This window comes from Salvelinus fontinalis, unplaced genomic scaffold (assembly GCF_029448725.1).
Source record: "Salvelinus fontinalis isolate EN_2023a unplaced genomic scaffold, ASM2944872v1 scaffold_0294, whole genome shotgun sequence".
Classification (NCBI taxonomy): domain Eukaryota; kingdom Metazoa; phylum Chordata; class Actinopteri; order Salmoniformes; family Salmonidae; genus Salvelinus; species Salvelinus fontinalis.
The window spans coordinates 68408-89246 of record NW_026600503.1 but is presented as its reverse complement, the minus strand read 5'-3'; the positions used below and the strand labels follow the sequence as shown (position 1 = coordinate 89246).

The 20839-nt window shown below is 41.8% G+C and overlaps 1 protein-coding gene across 1 annotated transcript in view; it reads right to left on the bottom strand.

Moving 5' to 3' along the window:
• The window catches only part of LOC129845398 (protein eyes shut homolog), a 201992-nt gene that overhangs the window by 128856 nt on the left and 52297 nt on the right, over positions 1-20839 (bottom strand). The window contains exon 4 of the mRNA XM_055913310.1: positions 17751-17901. Coding sequence (XP_055769285.1) covers positions 17751-17901 — 151 coding nt within the window. The remainder of the gene's footprint in view (positions 1-17750; positions 17902-20839) is intronic.

The window sequence follows — 20839 nt, the reverse complement described above, 5'->3', positions numbered from 1 at the left end:
CATCCAACACCTAACGATGAGGGTCAGAGTTTAGACAGCCAACACCTAACGATGAGTCAGAGTTTAGACATCCAACACCTAACGATGAGTCAGAGTTTAGGCATCCACCACCTACTGATGAGAGTCAGAGTTTAGACATCCAACACCTACTGATGAGTCAGAGTTTAGACAGCCAACACCTAACGATGAGTCAGAGTTTAGACATCCAACACCTACTGATGAGTCAGAGTTTAGATATCCAACACCTACTGATGAGAGTCAGAGTTTAGACAGCCAACACCTACTGATGAGAGTCAGAGTTTAGACAGCCAACACCTACTGATGAGTCAGAGTTTAGACATCCAACACCTACTGATGAGAGTCAGAGTTTAGACAGCCAACACCTAACGATGAGTCAGAGTTTAGACAGCCAACACCTACCGATGAGAGTCAGAGTTTAGACAGCCAACACCTACTGATGAGTCAGTTTAGACATCCAACACCTACTGATGAGAGTCAGAGTTTAGACATCCAACACCTACTGATGAGTCATAGTTTAGACATCCAACACCTACCGATGCGAGTCAGAGTTTAAACAGCCAACACCTAACAATGAGTCAGAGTTTAGACAGCCAACACCTACTGATGAGTCAGAGTTTAGACATCCAACACCTACTGATGAGAGTCAGAGTTTAGACATCCAACACCTAACGATGAGTCAGAGTTTAGATATCCAACACCCAACGATGAGAGTCAGAGTTTAGACATCCATCACCTAACGATGAGTCAGAGTTTAGATATCCAACACCTAACGATGAGTCAGAGTTTAGATATCCAACACCTAACGATGAGAGTCAGAGTTTAGACATCCAACACCTAACGATGAGGGTCAGAGTTTAGACAGCCAACACCTAACGATGAGTCAGAGTTTAGACATCCAACACCTAACGATGAGTCAGAGTTTAGGCATCCACCACCTACTGATGAGAGTCAGAGTTTAGACATCCAACACCTACTGATGAGTCAGAGTTTAGACAGCCAACACCTAACGATGAGTCAGAGTTTAGACATCCAACACCTACTGATGAGTCAGAGTTTAGATATCCAACACCTACTGATGAGAGTCAGAGTTTAGACAGCCAACACCTACTGATGAGAGTCAGAGTTTAGACAGCCAACACCTACTGATGAGTCAGAGTTTAGACATCCAACACCTACTGATGAGAGTCAGAGTTTAGACAGCCAACACCTAACGATGAGTCAGAGTTTAGACAGCCAACACCTACCGATGAGAGTCAGAGTTTAGACAGCCAACACCTACTGATGAGTCAGTTTAGACATCCAACACCTACTGATGAGAGTCAGAGTTTAGACATCCAACACCTACTGATGAGTCATAGTTTAGACATCCAACACCTACCGATGCGAGTCAGAGTTTAAACAGCCAACACCTAACAATGAGTCAGAGTTTAGACAGCCAACACCTACTGATGAGTCAGAGTTTAGACATCCAACACCTACTGATGAGTCAGAGTTTAGACATCCAACACCTACTGATGAGTCAGAGTTTAGACATCCAACACCTACTGATGAGAGTCAGAGTTTAGACATCCAACACCTACTGATGAGAGTCAGAGTTTAGACATCCAACACCTACTGATGAGAGTCAGAGTTTAGACATCCAACACCTACTGATGAGAGTCAGAGTTTAGACATCCAACACCTACTGATGAGAGTCAGAGTTTAGACAGCCAACACCTACTGATGAGTAAGAGTTTAGACAGCCAACAGCTACTGATGAGTCAGAGTTTAGACATCCAACACCTACTGATGAGTCAGTTTAGACATCCAACACCTACTGATGAGTCAGAGTTTAGACAGCCAACACCTACTGATGAGTCAGAGTTTAGACATCCAACACCTAACGATGAGTCAGAGTTTAGACATCCAACACCTACTGATGAGTCAGAGTTTAGACATCCAACACCTACCGATGCGAGTCAGAGTTTAGACATCCAACACCTAACAATGAGTCAGAGTTTAGACATCCAACACCTAACAATGAGTCAGAGTTTAGACATCCAACACCTAACGATGAGGGTCAGAGTTTAGACAACCAACACCTAACAATGAGTCAGAGTTTAGATATCCAACACCTACAGATGAGAGTCAGAGTTTAGACAGCCAACACCTACTGATGAGAGTCAGAGTTTAAACAGCCAACACCTAACAATGAGTCAGAGTTTAGACAGCATACACCTACTGATGAGTAAGAGTTTAGACAGCCAACAGCTACTGATGAGTCAGAGTTTAGACATCCAACACCTACTGATGAGTCAGTTTAGACATCCAACACCTACTGATGAGTCAGAGTTTAGACAGCCAACACCTACTGATGAGTCAGAGTTTAGACATCCAACACCTACCGATGCGAGTCAGAGTTTAGACATCCAACACCTACTGATGAGTCAGAGTTTAGACATCAACACCTAACAATGAGTCAGAGCTTAGATATCCAACACCTACTGATGAGTCAGAGTTTAGACATCCAACACCTAACAATGAGTCAGAGTTTAGACATCCAACACCTAACGATGAGGGTCAGAGTTTAGACAACCAACACCTAACAATGAGTCAGAGTTTAGATATCCAACACTTACAGATGAGAGTCAGAGTTTAGACAGCCAACACCTACTGATGAGTCAGAGTTTAGACATCCAACACCTAACGATGAGTCAGAGTTTAGACATCCAACACCTACTGATGAGTCAGAGTTTAGACATCCAACACCTAACGATGAGTCAGAGTTTAGATATCCAACACATAACGATGAGAGTCAGAGTTTAGACATCCATCACCTAACGATGAGTCAGAGTTTAGATATCCAACACCTAACGATGAGTCAGAGTTTAGATATCCAACACCTAACGATGAGAGTCAGAGTTTAGACATCCAACACCTAACGATGAGTCAGAGTTTAGATATCCAACACCTAACGATGAGAGTCAGAGTTTAGACATCCAACACCTAACGAAGAGGGTCAGAGTTTAGACATCCAACACCTAACGATGAGTCAGAGTTTAGGCATCCACCACCTACTGATGAGAGTCAGAGTTTAGACATCCAACACCTACTGATGAGAGTCAGAGTTTAGACATCCAACACCTACTGATGAGTCAGAGTTTAGACAGCCAACACCTAACGATGAGTCAGAGTTTAGACATCCTACACCTACTGATGAGTCAGAGTTTAGACATCCAACACCTACTGATGAGTCAGTTTAGACATCCAACACCTACTGATGAGTCAGAGTTTAGACAGCCAACACCTACTGATGAGTCAGAGTTTAGACATCCAACACCTACTGATGAGTCAGAGTTTAGACATCCAACACCTACTGATGAGTCAGAGTTTAGACATCCAACACCTACCGATGCGAGTCAGAGTTTAGACATCCAATACCTACTGATGAGAGTCAGAGTTTAGACATCCAACACCTACTGATGAGTCAGTTTAGACATCCAACACCTACTGATGAGAGTCAGAGTTTAAACAGCCAACACCTATCAATGAGTCAGAGTTTAGACAGCCAACACCTACTGATGAGTCAGAGTTTAGACATCCAACACCTACCGATGCGAGTCAGAGTTTAAACAGCCAACACCTAACAATGAGTCAGAGTTTAGACAGCCAACACCTACTGATGAGTCAGAGTTTAGACAGCCAACACCTAACGATGAGTCAGAGTTTAGACATCCAACACCTAACGATGAGTCAGAGTTTAGACATCCAACACCTAACGATGAGGGTCAGAGTTTAGACAACCAACACCTAACAATGAGTCAGAGTTTAGATATCCAACACCTACTGATGAGAGTCAGAGTTTAGACAGCCAACACCTAACGATGAGTCAGAGTTTAGACATCCAACACCTAACGATGAGTCAGAGTTTAGATATCCAACACCTAACGATGAGAGTCAGAGTTTAGATATCCAACACCTAACGATGAGAGTCAGAGTTTAGACATCCAACACCTAACGATGAGGGTCAGAGTTTAGACATCCAACACCTAACGATGAGTCAGAGTTTAGACATCCAACACCTACTGATGAGAGTCAGAGTTTAGACATCCAACACCTACTGATGAGTCAGTTTAGACATCCAACACCTACTGATGAGAGTCAGAGTTTAAACAGCCAACACCTAACAATGAGTCAGAGTTTAGACAGCCAACACCTACTGATGAGTCAGAGTTTAGACATCCAACACCTACCGATGCGAGTCAGAGTTTAAACAGCCAACACCTACTGATGAGTCAGAGTTTAGACAGCCAACACCTAACGATGAGTCAGAGTTTAGACATCCAACACCTAACGATGAGTCAGAGTTTAGACATCCAACACCTAACGATGAGGGTCAGAGTTTAGACAACCAACACCTAACAATGAGTCAGAGTTTAGATATCCAACACCTACTGATGAGAGTCAGAGTTTAGACAGCCAACCCCTAACGATGAGTCAGAGTTTAGACATCCAACACCTAACGATGAGTCAGAGTTTAGATATCCAACACCTAACGATGAGAGTCAGAGTTTAGATATCCAACACCTAACGATGAGAGTCAGAGTTTAGACATCCAACACCTAACGATGAGGGTCAGAGTTTAGACATCCAACACCTAACGATGAGTCAGAGTTTAGACATCCAACACCTAATGATGAGTCAGAGTTTAGACATCCAACAACTACTGATGAGTCAGAGTTTAGACATCCACCACCTACTGATGAGAGTCAGAGTTTAGACATCCAACACCTACTGATGAGAGTCAGAGTTTAGACAGCCAACACCTAACGATGAGTCAGAGTTTAGACATCCAACACCTACCGATGAGAGTCAGAGTTTAGACATCCAACACCTACTGATGAGTCAGAGTTTAGACATCCAACACCTACTGATGAGAGTCAGAGTTTAGACAGCCAACACCTAATGATGAGTCAGAGTTTAGACATCCAACACCTACCGATGAGAGTCAGAGTTTAGACATCCAACACCTACCGATGAGAGTCAGAGTTTAGACATCCAACACCTAACGATGAGGGTCAGAGTTTAGACATCCAACACCTAACGATGAGTCAGAGTTTAGACATCCAACACCTAACGATGAGTCAGAGTTTAGACATCCAACACCTAACGATGAGTCAGAGTTTAGACATCCAACACCTACTGATGAGAGTCAGAGTTTAGACAGCCAACACCTAACGATGAGTCAGAGTTTAGACATCCAACACCTACTGATGAGTCAGAGTTTAGACATCCAACACCTACTGATGAGTCAGTTTAGACATCCAACACCTAACAATGAGTCAGAGTTTAGACATCCAACACCTACTGATGAGTCAGTTTAGACATCCAACACCTACTGATGAGTCAGAGTTTAGACATCCAACACCTACTGATGAGTCAGAGTTTAGACAGCCAACACCTAATGATGAGTCAGAGTTTAGACATCCACCACCTACTGATGAGAGTCAGAGTTTAGACATCCAAAACCTACTGATGAGAGTCAGAGTTTAGACATCCAACACCTACTGATGAGTCAGAGTTTAGACATCCAACACCTACTGATGAGTCAGAGTTTAGACATCCAACACCTACTGATGAGTCAGAGTTTAGACATCCAACACCTAACGATGAGTCAGAGTTTAGATATCCAACACCTACTGATGAGAGTCAGAGTTTAGACAGCCAACACCTAACGATGAGTCAGAGTTTAGACATCCAACACCTACTGATGAGTCAGAGTTTAGACATCCAACACCTACTGATGAGTCAGTTTAGACATCCAACACCTAACAATGAGTCAGAGTTTAGACATCCAACACCTACTGATGAGTCAGTTTAGACATCCAACACCTACTGATGAGTCAGAGTTTAGACATCCAACACCTACTGATGAGTCAGAGTTTAGACAGCCAACACCTACTGATGAGTCAGAGTTTAGACATCCAACACCTAACGATGAGTCAGAGTTTAGACATCCAACACCTACTGATGAGTCAGAGTTTAGACATCCAACACCTACCGATGCGAGTCAGAGTTTAGACAGCCAACACCTAATGATGAGTCAGAGTTTAGACATCCAACACCTACTGATGAGTCAGAGTTTAAACAGCCAACACCTAACAATGAGTCAGAGTTTAGACAGCCAACACCTACTGATGAGTCAGAGTTTAGACAGCCAACACCTAACGATGAGTCAGAGTTTAGACATCCAACACCTACTGATGAGGGTCAGAGTTTAGACAACCAACACCTAACAATGAGTCAGAGTTTAGATATCCAACACCTACTGATGAGAGTCAGAGTTTAGACAGCCAACACCTAACGATGAGTCAGAGTTTAGACATCCAACACCTAACGATGAGTCAGAGTTTAGATATCCAACACCTAACGATGAGAGTCAGAGTTTAGATATCCAACACCTAACGATGAGGGTCAGAGTTTAGACATCCAACACCTAACGATGAGTCAGAGTTTAGACATCCAACACCTAACGATGAGTCAGAGTTTAGACATCCACCACCTACTGATGAGAGTCAGAGTTTAGACATCCAACACCTACTGATGAGAGTCAGAGTTTAGACAGCCAACACCTAACGATGAGTCAGAGTTTAGACAGCCAACACCTACCGATGAGAGTCAGAGTTTAGACATCCAACACCTACTGATGAGTCAGAGTTTAGACATCCAACACCTACTGATGAGTCAGAGTTTAGACATCCAACACCTACCGATGAGAGTCAGAGTTTAGACATCCAACACCTACTGATGAGTCAGAGTTTAGACATCCAACACCTACTGATGAGTCAGAGTTTAGACATCCAACACCTACTGATGAGTCAGAGTTTAGACATCCAACACCTACTGATGAGTCAGAGTTTAGACATCCAACACCTACTGATGAGTCAGAGTTTAGACATCCAACACCTACTGATGAGTCAGAGTTTAGACATCCAACACCTACTGATGAGAGTAAGAGTTTCGACATCCAACACCTACTGATGAGTCAGAGTTTAGACAGCCAACACCTAACGATGTGTCAGAGTTTAGACAGCCAACACCTAACGATGAGTCAGAGTTTAGATATCCAACACCTAACGACGAGAGTCATAGTTTAGACATCCAACACCTAACAATGAGTCAGAGTTTAGACATCCAACACCTAACACTGAGTCAGAGTTTAGACAGCCAACACCTACTGATGAGTCAGAGTTTAGATATCCAACACCTAACGACGAGAGTCAGAGTTTAGACAGCCAACACCTACCGATGAGAGTCAGAGTTTAGACAGCCAACACCTACTGATGAGTCAGTTTAGACATCCAACACCTACTGATGAGAGTCAGAGTTTAGACATCCAACACCTACTGATGAGTCATAGTTTAGACATCCAACACCTAACAATGAGTCAGAGTTTAGACATCCAACACCTAACGATGAGGGTCAGAGTTTAGACAACATACACCTAACAATGAGTCAGAGTTTAGATATCCAACACCTACAGATGAGAGTCAGAGTTTAGACATCCAACACCTAACGATGAGTCAGAGTTTAGACATCCAACACCTACTGATGAGTCAGAGTTTAGACATCCAACACCTAACGATGAGTCAGAGTTTAGATATCCAACACCTAACAATGAGAGTCAGAGTTTAAACAGCCAACACCTAACAATGAGTCAGAGTTTAGACAGCCAACACCTACTGATGAGTCAGAGTTTAGACATCCAACACCTACTGATGAGTCAGAGTTTAGACATCCAACACCTACTGATGAGTCAGAGTTTAGACATCCAACACCTACTGATGAGAGTCAGAGTTTAGACATCCAACACCTACTGATGAGAGTCAGAGTTTAGACATCCAACACCTACTGATGAGTCAGAGTTTAGACATCCAACACCTACTGATGAGAGTCAGAGTTTAGACAGCCAACACCTACTGATGAGTAAGAGTTTAGACAGCCAACAGCTACTGATGAGTCAGAGTTTAGACATCCAACACTTACTGATGAGTCAGTTTAGACATCCAACACCTACTGATGAGTCAGAGTTTAGACAGCCAACACCTACTGATGAGTCAGAGTTTAGACATCCAACACCTACCGATGCGAGTCAGAGTTTAGACATCCAACACCTACTGATGAGAGTCAGAGTTTAGACATCCAACACCTACTGATGAGTCAGTTTAGACATCCAACACCTACTGATGAGAGTCAGAGTTTAAACAGCCAACACCTAACAATGAGTCAGAGTTTAGACAGCCAACACCTACTGATGAGTCAGAGTTTAGACAGCCAACACCTAACGATGAGTCAGAGTTTAGACATCCAACACCTAACGATGAGTCAGAGTTTAGACATCCAACACCTAACGATGAGGGTCAGAGTTTAGACAACCAACACCTAACAATGAGTCAGAGTTTAGATATCCAACACCTACTGATGAGAGTCAGAGTTTAGACAGCCAACACCTAACGATGAGTCAGAGTTTAGACATCCAACACCTAACGATGAGTCAGAGTTTAGATATCCAACACCTAACGATGAGAGTCAGAGTTTAGATATCCAACACCTAACGATGAGAGTCAGAGTTTAGACATCCAACACCTAACGATGAGGGTCAGAGTTTAGACATCCAACACCTAACGATGAGTCAGAGTTTAGACATCCAACACCTAATGATGAGTCAGAGTTTAGACATCCAACAACTACTGATGAGTCAGAGTTTAGACATCCACCACCTACTGATGAGAGTCAGAGTTTAGACATCCAACACCTACTGATGAGAGTCAGAGTTTAGACAGCCAACACCTAACGATGAGTCAGAGTTTAGACATCCAACACCTACCGATGAGAGTCAGAGTTTAGACATCCAACACCTACTGATGAGTCAGAGTTTAGACATCCAACACCTACGGATGAAAGTCAGAGTTTAGACAGCCAACACCTAATGATGAGTCAGAGTTTAGACATCCAACACCTACCGATGAGAGTCAGAGTTTAGACATCCAACACCTACCGATGAGAGTCAGAGTTTAGACATCCAACACCTAACGATGAGGGTCAGAGTTTAGACATCCAACACCTAACGATGAGGGTCACAGTTTAGACATCCAACACCTAACGATGAGTCAGAGTTTAGACATCCAACACCTACTGATGAGAGTCAGAGTTTAGACATCCAACACCTACTGATGAGAGTCAGAGTTTAGACATCCAACACCTACTGATGAGTCAGAGTTTAGACATCCAACACCTACTGATGAGTCAGAGTTTAGACATCCAACACCTACTGATGAGTCAGAGTTTAGACATCCAACACCTAACGATGAGTCAGAGTTTAGATATCCAACACCTACTGATGAGAGTCAGAGTTTAGACAGCCAACACCTAACGATGAGAGTCAGAGTTTAGACATCCAACACCTACTGATGAGTCAGAGTTTAGACATCCAACACCTACCGATGCGAGTCAGAGTTTAGACAGCCAACACCTAATGATGAGTCAGAGTTTAGACATCCAACACCTACTGATGAGTCAGAGTTTAGACATCCAACACCTACTGATGAGTCAGAGTTTAAACAGCCAACACCTAACAATGAGTCAGAGTTTAGACAGCCAACACCTACTGATGAGTCAGAGTTTAGACAGCCAACACCTAACGATGAGTCAGAGTTTAGACAGCCAACACCTAACGATGAGTCAGAGTTTAGACAGCCAACACCTAACGATGAGTCAGAGTTTAGACATCCAACACCTAACGATGAGTCAGAGTTTAGACATCCAACACCTAACGATGAGGGTCAGAGTTTAGACAACCAACACCTAACAATGAGTCAGAGTTTAGATATCCAACACCTACTGATGAGAGTCAGAGTTTAGACAGCCAACACCTAACGATGAGTCAGAGTTTAGACATCCAACACCTAACGATGAGTCAGAGTTTAGATATCCAACACCTAACGATGAGAGTCAGAGTTTAGATATCCAACACCTAACGATGAGGGTCAGAGTTTAGACATCCAACACCTAACGATGAGTCAGAGTTTAGACATCCAACACCTAACGATGAGTCAGAGTTTAGACATCCAACACCTACTGATGAGAGTCAGAGTTTAGACATCCAACACCTACTGATGAGTCAGAGTTTAGACATCCACCACCTACTGATGAGAGTCAGAGTTTAGACATCCAACACCTACTGATGAGAGTCAGAGTTTAGACAGCCAACACCTAACGATGAGTCAGAGTTTAGACATCCAACACCTACCGATGAGAGTCAGAGTTTAGACATCCAACACCTACTGATGAGTCAGAGTTTAGACATCCAACACCTACTGATGAGTCAGAGTTTAGACATCCAACACCTACCGATGAGAGTCAGAGTTTAGACATCCAACACCTACTGATGAGTCAGAGTTTAGACATCCAACACCTACTGATGAGTCAGAGTTTAGACATCCAACACCTACTGATGAGTCAGAGTTTAGACATCCAACACCTACTGATGAGTCAGAGTTTAGACAGCCAACACCTAACGATGAGTCAGAGTTTAGACATCCAACACCTACCGATGAGAGTCAGAGTTTAGACATCCAACACCTACTGATGAGTCAGAGTTTAGACATCCAACACCTACTGATGAGAGTAAGAGTTTCGACATCAACACCTACTGATGAGTCAGAGTTTAGACAGCCAACACCTAACGATGTGTCAGAGTTTAGACAGCCAACACCTAACGATGAGTCAGAGTTTAGATATCCAACACCTAACGACGAGAGTCATAGTTTAGACATCCAACACCTAACGATGAGAGTCAGAGTTTAGACATCCAACACCTAACAATGAGTCAGAGTTTAGACATCCAACACCTAACACTGAGTCAGAGTTTAGATATCCAACACCTAACGACGAGAGTCATAGTTTAGACATCCAACACCTAACGATGAGAGTCAGAGTTTAGACATCCAACACCTAACGATGAGTCAGAGTTTAGACATCCAACACCTAACGATGAGAGTCAGAGTTTAGACATCCAACACCTAACGATGAGTCAGAGTTTAGTTCTCCAAAATCTAACAATGAGTCAGAGTTTAGAACTCAAACACCTGATGATGAGTCAGAGTTTAGATAATGCTGATGAGAAATCAGAGTTGAAAGAAAATGGTGATCTGGGTTGCAAACAACACACTATTTCCTATATTTCCTATGGGCCCTGGCCAGAAGTAGTGCACTGCATAGGGTGGCATTTGGGACACAGCCCTGGTGGTTTCTATCTCGCTGTGTTCCTGTGGAACAGCTTTAAAGAGAAGTGATGTTCACAGGTCTCTGTCTCTCTCTCCTTTAATCTACCATTTTACATCGCAAAATTATACTTTAGAATCTCAAACGTATTTTCTATCAGATGACCTCTAGTCTATATATCTATATCGTTTTGATATCCTCCATGTTTCACACCACTACAAGCACTGTTTAACATACAAATATAATCCACTGTGTCTTAATAACTATCAAGAGACGTCAGCTAAAGTGTATTCTTGATTAAATATTCACAATGCTCCATGTTCCCTCGATTTGTGTGTGATCAGCAAGGTTGAGTCGTGGAATCAGATGAGACAGATGACTTGTCACTACTGAGCTTGGCCCTAATTTATCAAGCATCTCAGAGTAGGAGTGCTGATCTAGGATCAGGTCCTCCCTGTCCATAATAATCACTATGATTCATTATGATCTAAAATACAAAACTGATCCTAAATCAGCACTACAGTACTACATTCAGATACTTTAGCTCCTCTGTAGATTGCAGTGTCATGTTGAAGACAGTTGATTTCATATACTGTACTTTAGCTCCTCTGTAGATGGCAGTGTCATGTTGAAGACAGTTGATTTCATATACTGTACTTTAGCTCCTCTGCAGATGGCAGTGTCATGTTGAAGACAGTTGATTTCATATACTGTACTTTAGCTCCTCTGTAGATGGCAGTGTCATGTTGAAGACAGTTGATTTCATATACTGTACTTTAGCTCCTCTGTAGATGGCAGTGTCATGTTTAAGACAGTTGATTTCATATACTGTACTTTAGCTCCTCTGTAGATGGCAGTGTCATGTTGAAGACAGTTGATTTCATATACTGTACTTTAGCTCCTCTGTAGATGGCAGTGTCATGTTGAAGACAGTTGATTTCATATACTGTACTTTAGCTCCTCTGTAGATGGCAGTGTCATGTTGAAGACAGTTGATTTCATATACTGTACTTTAGCTCCTCTGTAGATGGCAGTGTCATGTTGAAGACAGTTGATTTCATATACTGTACTTTAGCTCCTCTGTAGATGGCAGCCTCATGTTTAAGTAAAACACCGTATGGCAGCACTACTGTATAAAATGTGCAGTAAAGTGATGCCATAGTCTAAATATGTAACCAACATGGCACTGTATGTCACAATGATTCTCAGTTAATCATCTTCAATGTCAAATGGCCAGGTTATTTAGGCAGTAATCATTAACATTGCAACTGCACAAAATGAATGTGTGGGGGTCTGGTCTTCAATACTGTACATGGGCATTGCCGTGGTAAAGGGAAAGGGGGATACCTAGTCAGTTGTACAACTGAATGCATTCAACTTCGGCGCCCAGGGATCAGTAGGTTAACTGTCTTGTTCAGGGGAAGAATGACATATTTTTACCTCAGCTCGGGGATTTGATCGAGCAACCTTTCGGTTTTTGGCCCAAAGCTCTAACCACTAGAAGTAAAGGTGCTGAGGGTACTGCAGCACCCCCTGAAAAATTGGAATAAAAAAATATACTAATACAAAATATATATACAGTTGAAGTCGGAGGTTTACATACACTTAGGTTGGAATCATTAGAACTCGTTTTTCAACCACTCCACAAATTTCTTGTTAACAAACTATAGTTTTGGCAAGTCGTTTAGGACATCTACTTTGTGCATGACAGGAAGTAATTTTTCCAACAATTGTTTACAGACAGATTATTTCACTTATAATTCACTGTATCACAATTCCAGTGAGTCAGAAGTTTACATGCACTAAGTTGACTGTGGCTTTAAACAGCTTGGAAAATTCCAGAAAAAAATGTCATGGCTTTAGAAGCTTCTGATAGGCTAATTGACATAATTTGAGTCAATTGGAGGTGTACCTGTAGATGTATTTCAAGGCCTACCTTCAAACTCAGTGCCTCTCTCCTTGACATCATGGGAAAATCAAAAGAAATCAGTCAAGACCTCAGAAAAATATTGTAGACCTCCACAAGTCTGGTACATCCTTGGGCGTAATTTCCAAACGCCTGAAGGTACCACGGTCATCTGTACAAACAATAGTATGCAAGTATAAACACCATGGGACCACGCAGCCGTCATACCGCTCAGGAAAGAGAAGCATTCTGTCTCCTAGAGATGAACGTACTTTGGTGCAAAAAGTGCAAATCAATCCCTGAACAACAGCAAAGGACCTTGTGAAGATGCTGGAGGAAACAGGTACCAAAGTATGTATATCCACAGTAAAACGAGTCCTATATCGACATAACCTGAAAGGCCGCTCAGCAAGGAAGAAGCCACTGCTCCAAAAAAAGCCAGACTACGGTTTGCAACTGCACATGGGGTCAAAGATCGTACTTTTTGGAGAAATGTTCTCTGGTCTGATGAAACAAAAATAGAACTGTTTGGCCATAATGATCATCGTTATGTTTGGAAGAAAAAGGGCGAGGCGTGCAAGCCAAAGAACACCATCCCAACCGTGAAGCACAGGGGTGGCAGCATCATGTTGTGGGGGTGCTTTGCTGCAGGAGGGACTGGTGCACTTCACAAAATAGATGGCATCACGAGGGAGGAAAATTATGTGGATATATTGAAGCAACATCTCAAGATCAGTCAGGAAGTTAAAGCTTGGTCGCAAATGGGTCTTCCAAATGGACAATGACCCCAAGCATACTTCCAAAGTTGTGGCAAAATGGCTTAAGGACAACAAAGTCAAGGTATTGGAGTGGCCGTCACAAAGCACTGACCTCAATTCTATAAAAAATGTGTGGGCAGAACTGAAAAAGCTTGTGCGAGCAAGGAGGCCTACAAACCTGACTCAGTTACACCAGCTCTGTCAGGAGGAATGGGTCAAAATTCCCCCAACTTATTGTGGGAAACTTGTGGAAGGCTACCCGAAACATTTGACCCAAGTTAAACAATTTCAAGGCAATGCTACCAAATACTAATCGAGTGTATGTAAACTTCTGACCCACTGGGAATGTGATGAAAGAAATAAAAGCTGAAATAAATCCTTCTCTCTACTATTATTCTGACATTTCACATTCTTAAAATAAAGTGGTGATCCTAACTGACCTAAAACAGGGAGTTTCTACTCTGATTAAATGTCAGGAATTGTGAAAAACTGAGTTTAGATGTATTTGGCTAAGGTGTATGTGAACTTCCGACTTCAACTGTATATATATTTTACTGCAAGAATTTATATATATTTTACTGCAAATAATAATAATCTGCCACTAAAATAACTTCATGTACATGAAGGACATTTTTCTGATATAATTATTTTCTTACTTTCAGTCCAATTTTATATTTTCAATAGTTAACTGACAGTGCATCACAAATGGTGCCCTGTTCCTTATAAATTATCATATGATGTACTTTCATCATTTCTAGAATGTATATGTTTTATTTAAATTTGAGAGGGAGCAATGGAGTGAGGAAAAGAGAGAAATAGAGAGTAAGTTTTGTGAGTGTAATGCTTACTGTTTATTTCACTTTTGTTTATTGTCTATTTCACTTGTTTTGGCAATATAAACATATATGTTTCCCACGTCAATAAAGCCCTTCGAATTAAAATGTAAGCCACATGTGAATAGGAAGAGTAGGTCAACTCAGACAAAAGACTGAACAGATGTCCGTTTGATATCTCCCTCCCTCCCTCCCTCCCTCCCTCCCTCCCTCCCTCCCTCCCTCCCTCCCTCCCTCCCTCCCTCCCTCCCTCCCTCCCTCCCTCCCTCCCTCCCTCCCTCCCTCCCTCCCTCCCTCCCATAGCATGCCAATCAGAAGAGTCAAGGCTTTCAAATGCACAGATTTCCCAGCACTTAGGTGTGTTTTATAGGCATAGGGGACAATAGCATGTCAAGCATGTTTGATCATATATTTGGAGTGTGCACCTTCAACAATGTTTAAATGGTGTTCCATGAAAGCAGCTTGAGGTCAGCCACTTAGTGCAATGTTCAATAATGTCATCTTTAAAAAAAAACATACTTGAATCAATTGCCATGAGCAAAACATTAACAGCAAAGCTTAAAAACAATATTTTTCATAACTAAAGCCCTCATTCAATGAAATAAGTCATTTTAAAGAGCCAAATCACTTTGGCTCTACACCTCCTCCTCTACCCATTTACGTCCAGGAAATAATATTATTGTTAAACAAAGCAGAATTATTATTATTATTATAACAAAGTAATTTGATCCGAGATCGGCAAGGTCACTCCAGGGACAAAAATGAAATTGTTCAATGTAAAAATGAAGAAAATAAAAAATCTACACAACAGGCAATTGTGCCGATGAATCACACAGATACAGAGCTTTGATGTACCAAGCACTCTTCGATGCAGATGCAATATGCTAGCTCAAAGTGACTGCCACTGTAGACCAGGCACACCACATGTTTTTATATCCCTCCCTGTTATTTTTTTGTAAAATCGTGCAAAAACACATTTGAAGTAATTTATTAAAGGCTTGAGAGAGAGACATGGAGAGAGATACAGAGAGAGATAGGTAGAGAGAGAGGAAGAGAGAGGGAAGGAGAGAGATACAGAGAGAGATAGGTAGAGAGAGAGGAAGAGAGAGGGAAGAAGAGGGGGGGGAGAGAAAACAGTGCTGACTCAAACTTGAATAAAATAAAATGACAATATTCTTCACTCCTGTGGTGCTTTCACTGCTGTAGATGATCAGATGATCTGAGATGACTGATCAGGACTCTGTTGTTATTGTTGCTGGTATTATGACATCTTTTCATGACTGACATTTCTCAACCCAATGTTCTCAACCCAATGTTCTGTCATAACAGCTGACATAATGTGTCATTACTTGTCATAATATGGTTATAACACTGTCATGATCCATATAGTTACATATGTTGTGACATATTGTGTTATTTTAAGGCTGGCTATGAAACCTACACAAGAGTGTCAAAATCCCCATTTATTCAAATGAGTTTTTTCCCAGCAAAAAAGTTTCCTTTTGTTTTGAAAGTTTGTAATGAATTCTTTACAGTTGTGTTTACTTTTCATCATATTTTAAATAACTTGCAGAAAATACACTTTATGACACTGTCACTTTCAGAAAATGTTATGTAACATAAACATACTATTGACAAGTAGGCTATGGAATGTTTTGCCTTGTGTGGTTGGTTTTGTGGCTTTTGACATGCTTATGTAGGTGTCATAAACAGACATAAAATAACACAATATATGTCACAACAGCTGTAAATATATGTGTCATGACAGTGTTATGACCATATTATGACAAGTAATGACACATTATGTCAGCTGTTATGACATATTATGACATGGTTATGACTGTGTCATATGACAAGTTACGTCAGCAGTTATGACATATTATGACATCGTTAGGATGAGGTAAGATGCAGTGGGGAATAGGGTGAGGTAAAATACAGTGGAGAATAGGATGAGGTAAGATACAGTGGAGAATAGGATGATTTAAGATATAGTGGGGAAAAGGATGAGGTAAGAAACAGTGGGGAAAAGGATGAGGTAAGATACTGTGGGGAATAGGATGAGGTAAAATACAGTGGGGAAAAGGATGAGGTAAGATACAGTGGGGAATAGGATGAGGTACAATACAGTGGAGAATATGATGAGGTAAGATACAGTGGGGAAAAGGATGAGGTAAGATACAGTGGGGAATAGGATGAGGTAAAATACAGTGGAGAATAGGATGAGGTAAGTTACAGTGGGGAATAGGATGAGGTAAGATATAGTGGGGAATAGGATGAGGTAAGATACAGTGGGGAATAGGATGAGGTAAAATACAGTGGAGAATAGGATGAGGTAAGATACAGTGGAGAATAGGATGAGGTAAGATATCGTGGGGAATAGGATGAGGTAAGATACAGTGGGGAATAGGATGAGGTAAGATAGAGTTGGGAATAGGATGAGGTAAGATACAGTGGGGAAGAGGATGAGGTCAAATACAGTGGGGAATAGGATGAGGTAAGATACAGTGGGGAATAGGATGAGGTAAAATACAGTGGAGAATATGATGAGGTAAGATACAGTGGGGAATAGGATGAGGTAAGATACAGTGGAGAATAGGATGGGGTAAAATACAGTGGGGAATAGGATGAGGTAAGATACAGTGGGGAATAGGATGAGGTAAGATACAGTTAGAGATTGTGACTCTAGCTGCACCAAGGTCATCGGTTCAATTCCCGCAGGGATCATCACATACTGTACGAAAAATGTATGACTTACTGTCCTGTAAGTCACTTTGGTAAAATAGTCTGCTAAGTGGCATAATGAAGTAAAGAGTCCGGTCAGTGAAAGGCCTGCTAACTGGACCACACATGGCCTCTCTGGTCATGGGTTCTAAAACCGCCCTGCAACCTTCCATTCTTCCCACATTTGTCTTCCTTCTTCAACTGACCTCTGTATCTATCCCAAAAATATATAAAATAAGCACTTCTCACCGTATTCTGATGGACGTCAGCCTGTTAGTGTTGATGGTTTGGCCTGCGTCTGCATTCAACACCTGGACATCACTACATCCCAGTTTTACCACAGGGATCCCATCCTGGAGGAACACGTGGAGAAAACGATCTCCTAAATTCTCTTCCCGAGCTGAAAAGAGCAGAGATAATACGATCAGTTCAAAATAATTTCAAAAGTGGCCTATTGTGGTTTGGATTTAGTGGCCTATATTTGGGTAGTCTATTCAGTCTATTCTTAAACAATTCTGATCTTCTCAAAGAAATCTCCGACTTTGCTTCAACTACCAATCTGATGGAGATACAATATGTGAATAGGAATCGTTCGGAATTTCATTTAAAAGCCCTTCCATCCTTTCAGCACCCACAATGCATTTCTATATACAGAAAAATTATGTTGGATTGAATGAAAATAACAAATCAATTTTCCGGTAAGTTAAAATCTGAATTTCTTTCACAGCAGCACCTGACATGCAAGCTATTGAAAAGAGATGCATTATTTGTATCTTAAAAGAACGAGTCAATATTTCTGAATATTGTACTGATATCCAGACACACTCTCTTTTGGGTCTTTTTATCACCAGAGAGACCAACTGGGCTTCAAACCAACCCTGAGGGCTCAACTGGGCTTAATCTGACTCTGGGAAACCAACCCCGAGGGACCAACTGGCTTAATCTGACTCTGGGAAACCAACCCTGAGGGCTCAACTGGGCTTAATCTGACTCTGGGAAACCAACCCTGAGGGACCAACTGGGTTAATCTGACTCTGGGAAACCAACCCTGAGGGCCCAACTGGCTTAATCTGACTCTGGGAAACCAACCCTGAGGGATCAACTGGGCTTAATCTGACTCTGGGAAACCAACCCTGAGGGCCCAACTGGCTTAATCTGACTCTGGGAAACCAACCCTGGGGGCCCAACTGGCTTAGTCTGACTCTGGGAAACCAACCCTGAGGGCTCAACTGGGCTTAATCTGACTCTGGGAAACCAACCCTGAGGGACCAACTGGCTTAATCTGACTCTGGGAAACCAACCCTGAGGGCCCAACTGGCTTAATCTGACTCTGGGAAACCAACCCTGAGGGACAAACTAGGTTTAACCTGCCTCTGGGAAACCAACCCCGAGGGCAGGGTTCCCCAGTTGGTGGTTTGTGGGTTATTTTATTTGGCCCCTCTAGTTTTCTAAGCCAAAATTGTTAGGGACATACAAGACTGTAAAGACAACAGCAAATCAGCTCCAAGTTATTTTAATTTTGGAAACCTGTTACAAAGTATTCCCACGCATGATAGAGAGACACAGGCCAGCATCCCGGAGTCGCCTATTCAGTAATGACGTTGAGTCTGGTGTTTTGTGGGTACTATTTAATGAAGCTGCCAGTTGAGGACTTGTGAGGCGTCTGTTTCTCAAACTAGACACTCTAATGTACTTGTCCTCTTGCTCAGTTGTGCACCGAGGCCTCCCACTCCTCTTTCTATTCTGGTTAGAGACAGTTTGCGCTGTTCTGTGAAGGGAGTAGTCAACAGCGATGTACGAGATTTCAGTTTCTTGGCAATTTCTCGCATGGAAGAGCCTTCATTTCTCAGAACAAGAATAGACTGACGAGTTTCAGAAGAAAGTTATTTTCAGCTGTGCTAACATAATTGCAAAAGGGTTTCTAATGATCAATTAGCCTTTTAAAATGATAAACTTGGATTAGCTAACACAACGTGCCATTGGAACACAGGAGTGATGGTTGCTGATAATGGGCCTCTGGCCACTCCTCATAGCTTGGTTCCTCTCTAGGTTTCTTCCTAGGTTTTGACCTTTCTAGGGAGTTTTTCCTAGCCACCGTGCTTCTTCACCTGCATTGCTTGCTGTTTGGGGTTTTAGGCTGGGTTTCTGTACAACACTCTGAGATATCAGCTGATGTACGAAGGGCAATATAAAATAAACTTGATTTGATATGTATAGCTAAGTAGATATTCCATAAAAAATCTGCCGTTTCCAGCTACAATGGTCATTTACAACATTAACAATGTCTACACTGTATTTCTGATCAATTTGATATTATTTTAATGGACCAAAAATTTGCTTTCCTTTCAAAAACAAGGACATTTATAAGGGATCCCAAACTTTTGAACGGTAGTGTATCTCACTTTACACAATCGAGATGCTAAAAACATCTTTGGAGCGCCAGACAAAGATGTCATGTAGAAATACACAAGACACGTTAAGCTGTGTGGCTTGGCCCTCTCAAGCATGTGGCTGATTAGCCATCACTGAGTGACAGTACACACTGTGTCTTAACTAATGGCTGTCTATGTACTCTCCCCATTAGAATGACCCATGAATACATTGAATAAATTGGTATACGCATGAGAGGTCTTCGGGAGCCTAATAGCTCACTTAATTGCCTATTATTTTCAATACTATCGTACTGAAACACCAAGTAAGTCTGCATATGCATCATATATAAATGAGGTATAATCCACAGTATATGCAGATCAGATAAAGGATCAAATGATCTAGGGTTCATGAATGTATATGAATAAAAGAGAATGAAAAGTACTCTGTGATGAGGAAAACCATGAGGACATGTTGAAAGGGAGGCTGAGACATGATGTCTATGAGACCAGGGGGCTATGTGCATGCCTTAAGCCTGCATTTAGACAGGTAGCAGCACAATTGAGATTTTTTGGGGGTCTTTTGACCCATCAGATCAGATCTTTTCACATCAGATCCTTTTCAGAGCTGATCTGATGGGTCAAAAGATCAACTAGTGAAAAAAATTGCTGCCTGTCTAAACACAGACAAGTAGTCTGGCCCTTGTATGTCATTAAGATTCAATTACGTCTGACAAATACAAGTCCACACATGATACAGAGGGGGGAATCTACTGTCAGCATGTTGAACACAACAGCAGCTATGACTGACTGATAAGACATTACGAGCCATGGTCATCTGGAAACTTGTGACTGAGTGGATAATGCATCTTTCATAATGCATCTTTCAACTGGACAGCATCTTTCAACTGGAGGATGTTTCACCTGGAGCATGTTTCATAATGCATGTTTCAACTGGACAGCATGTTT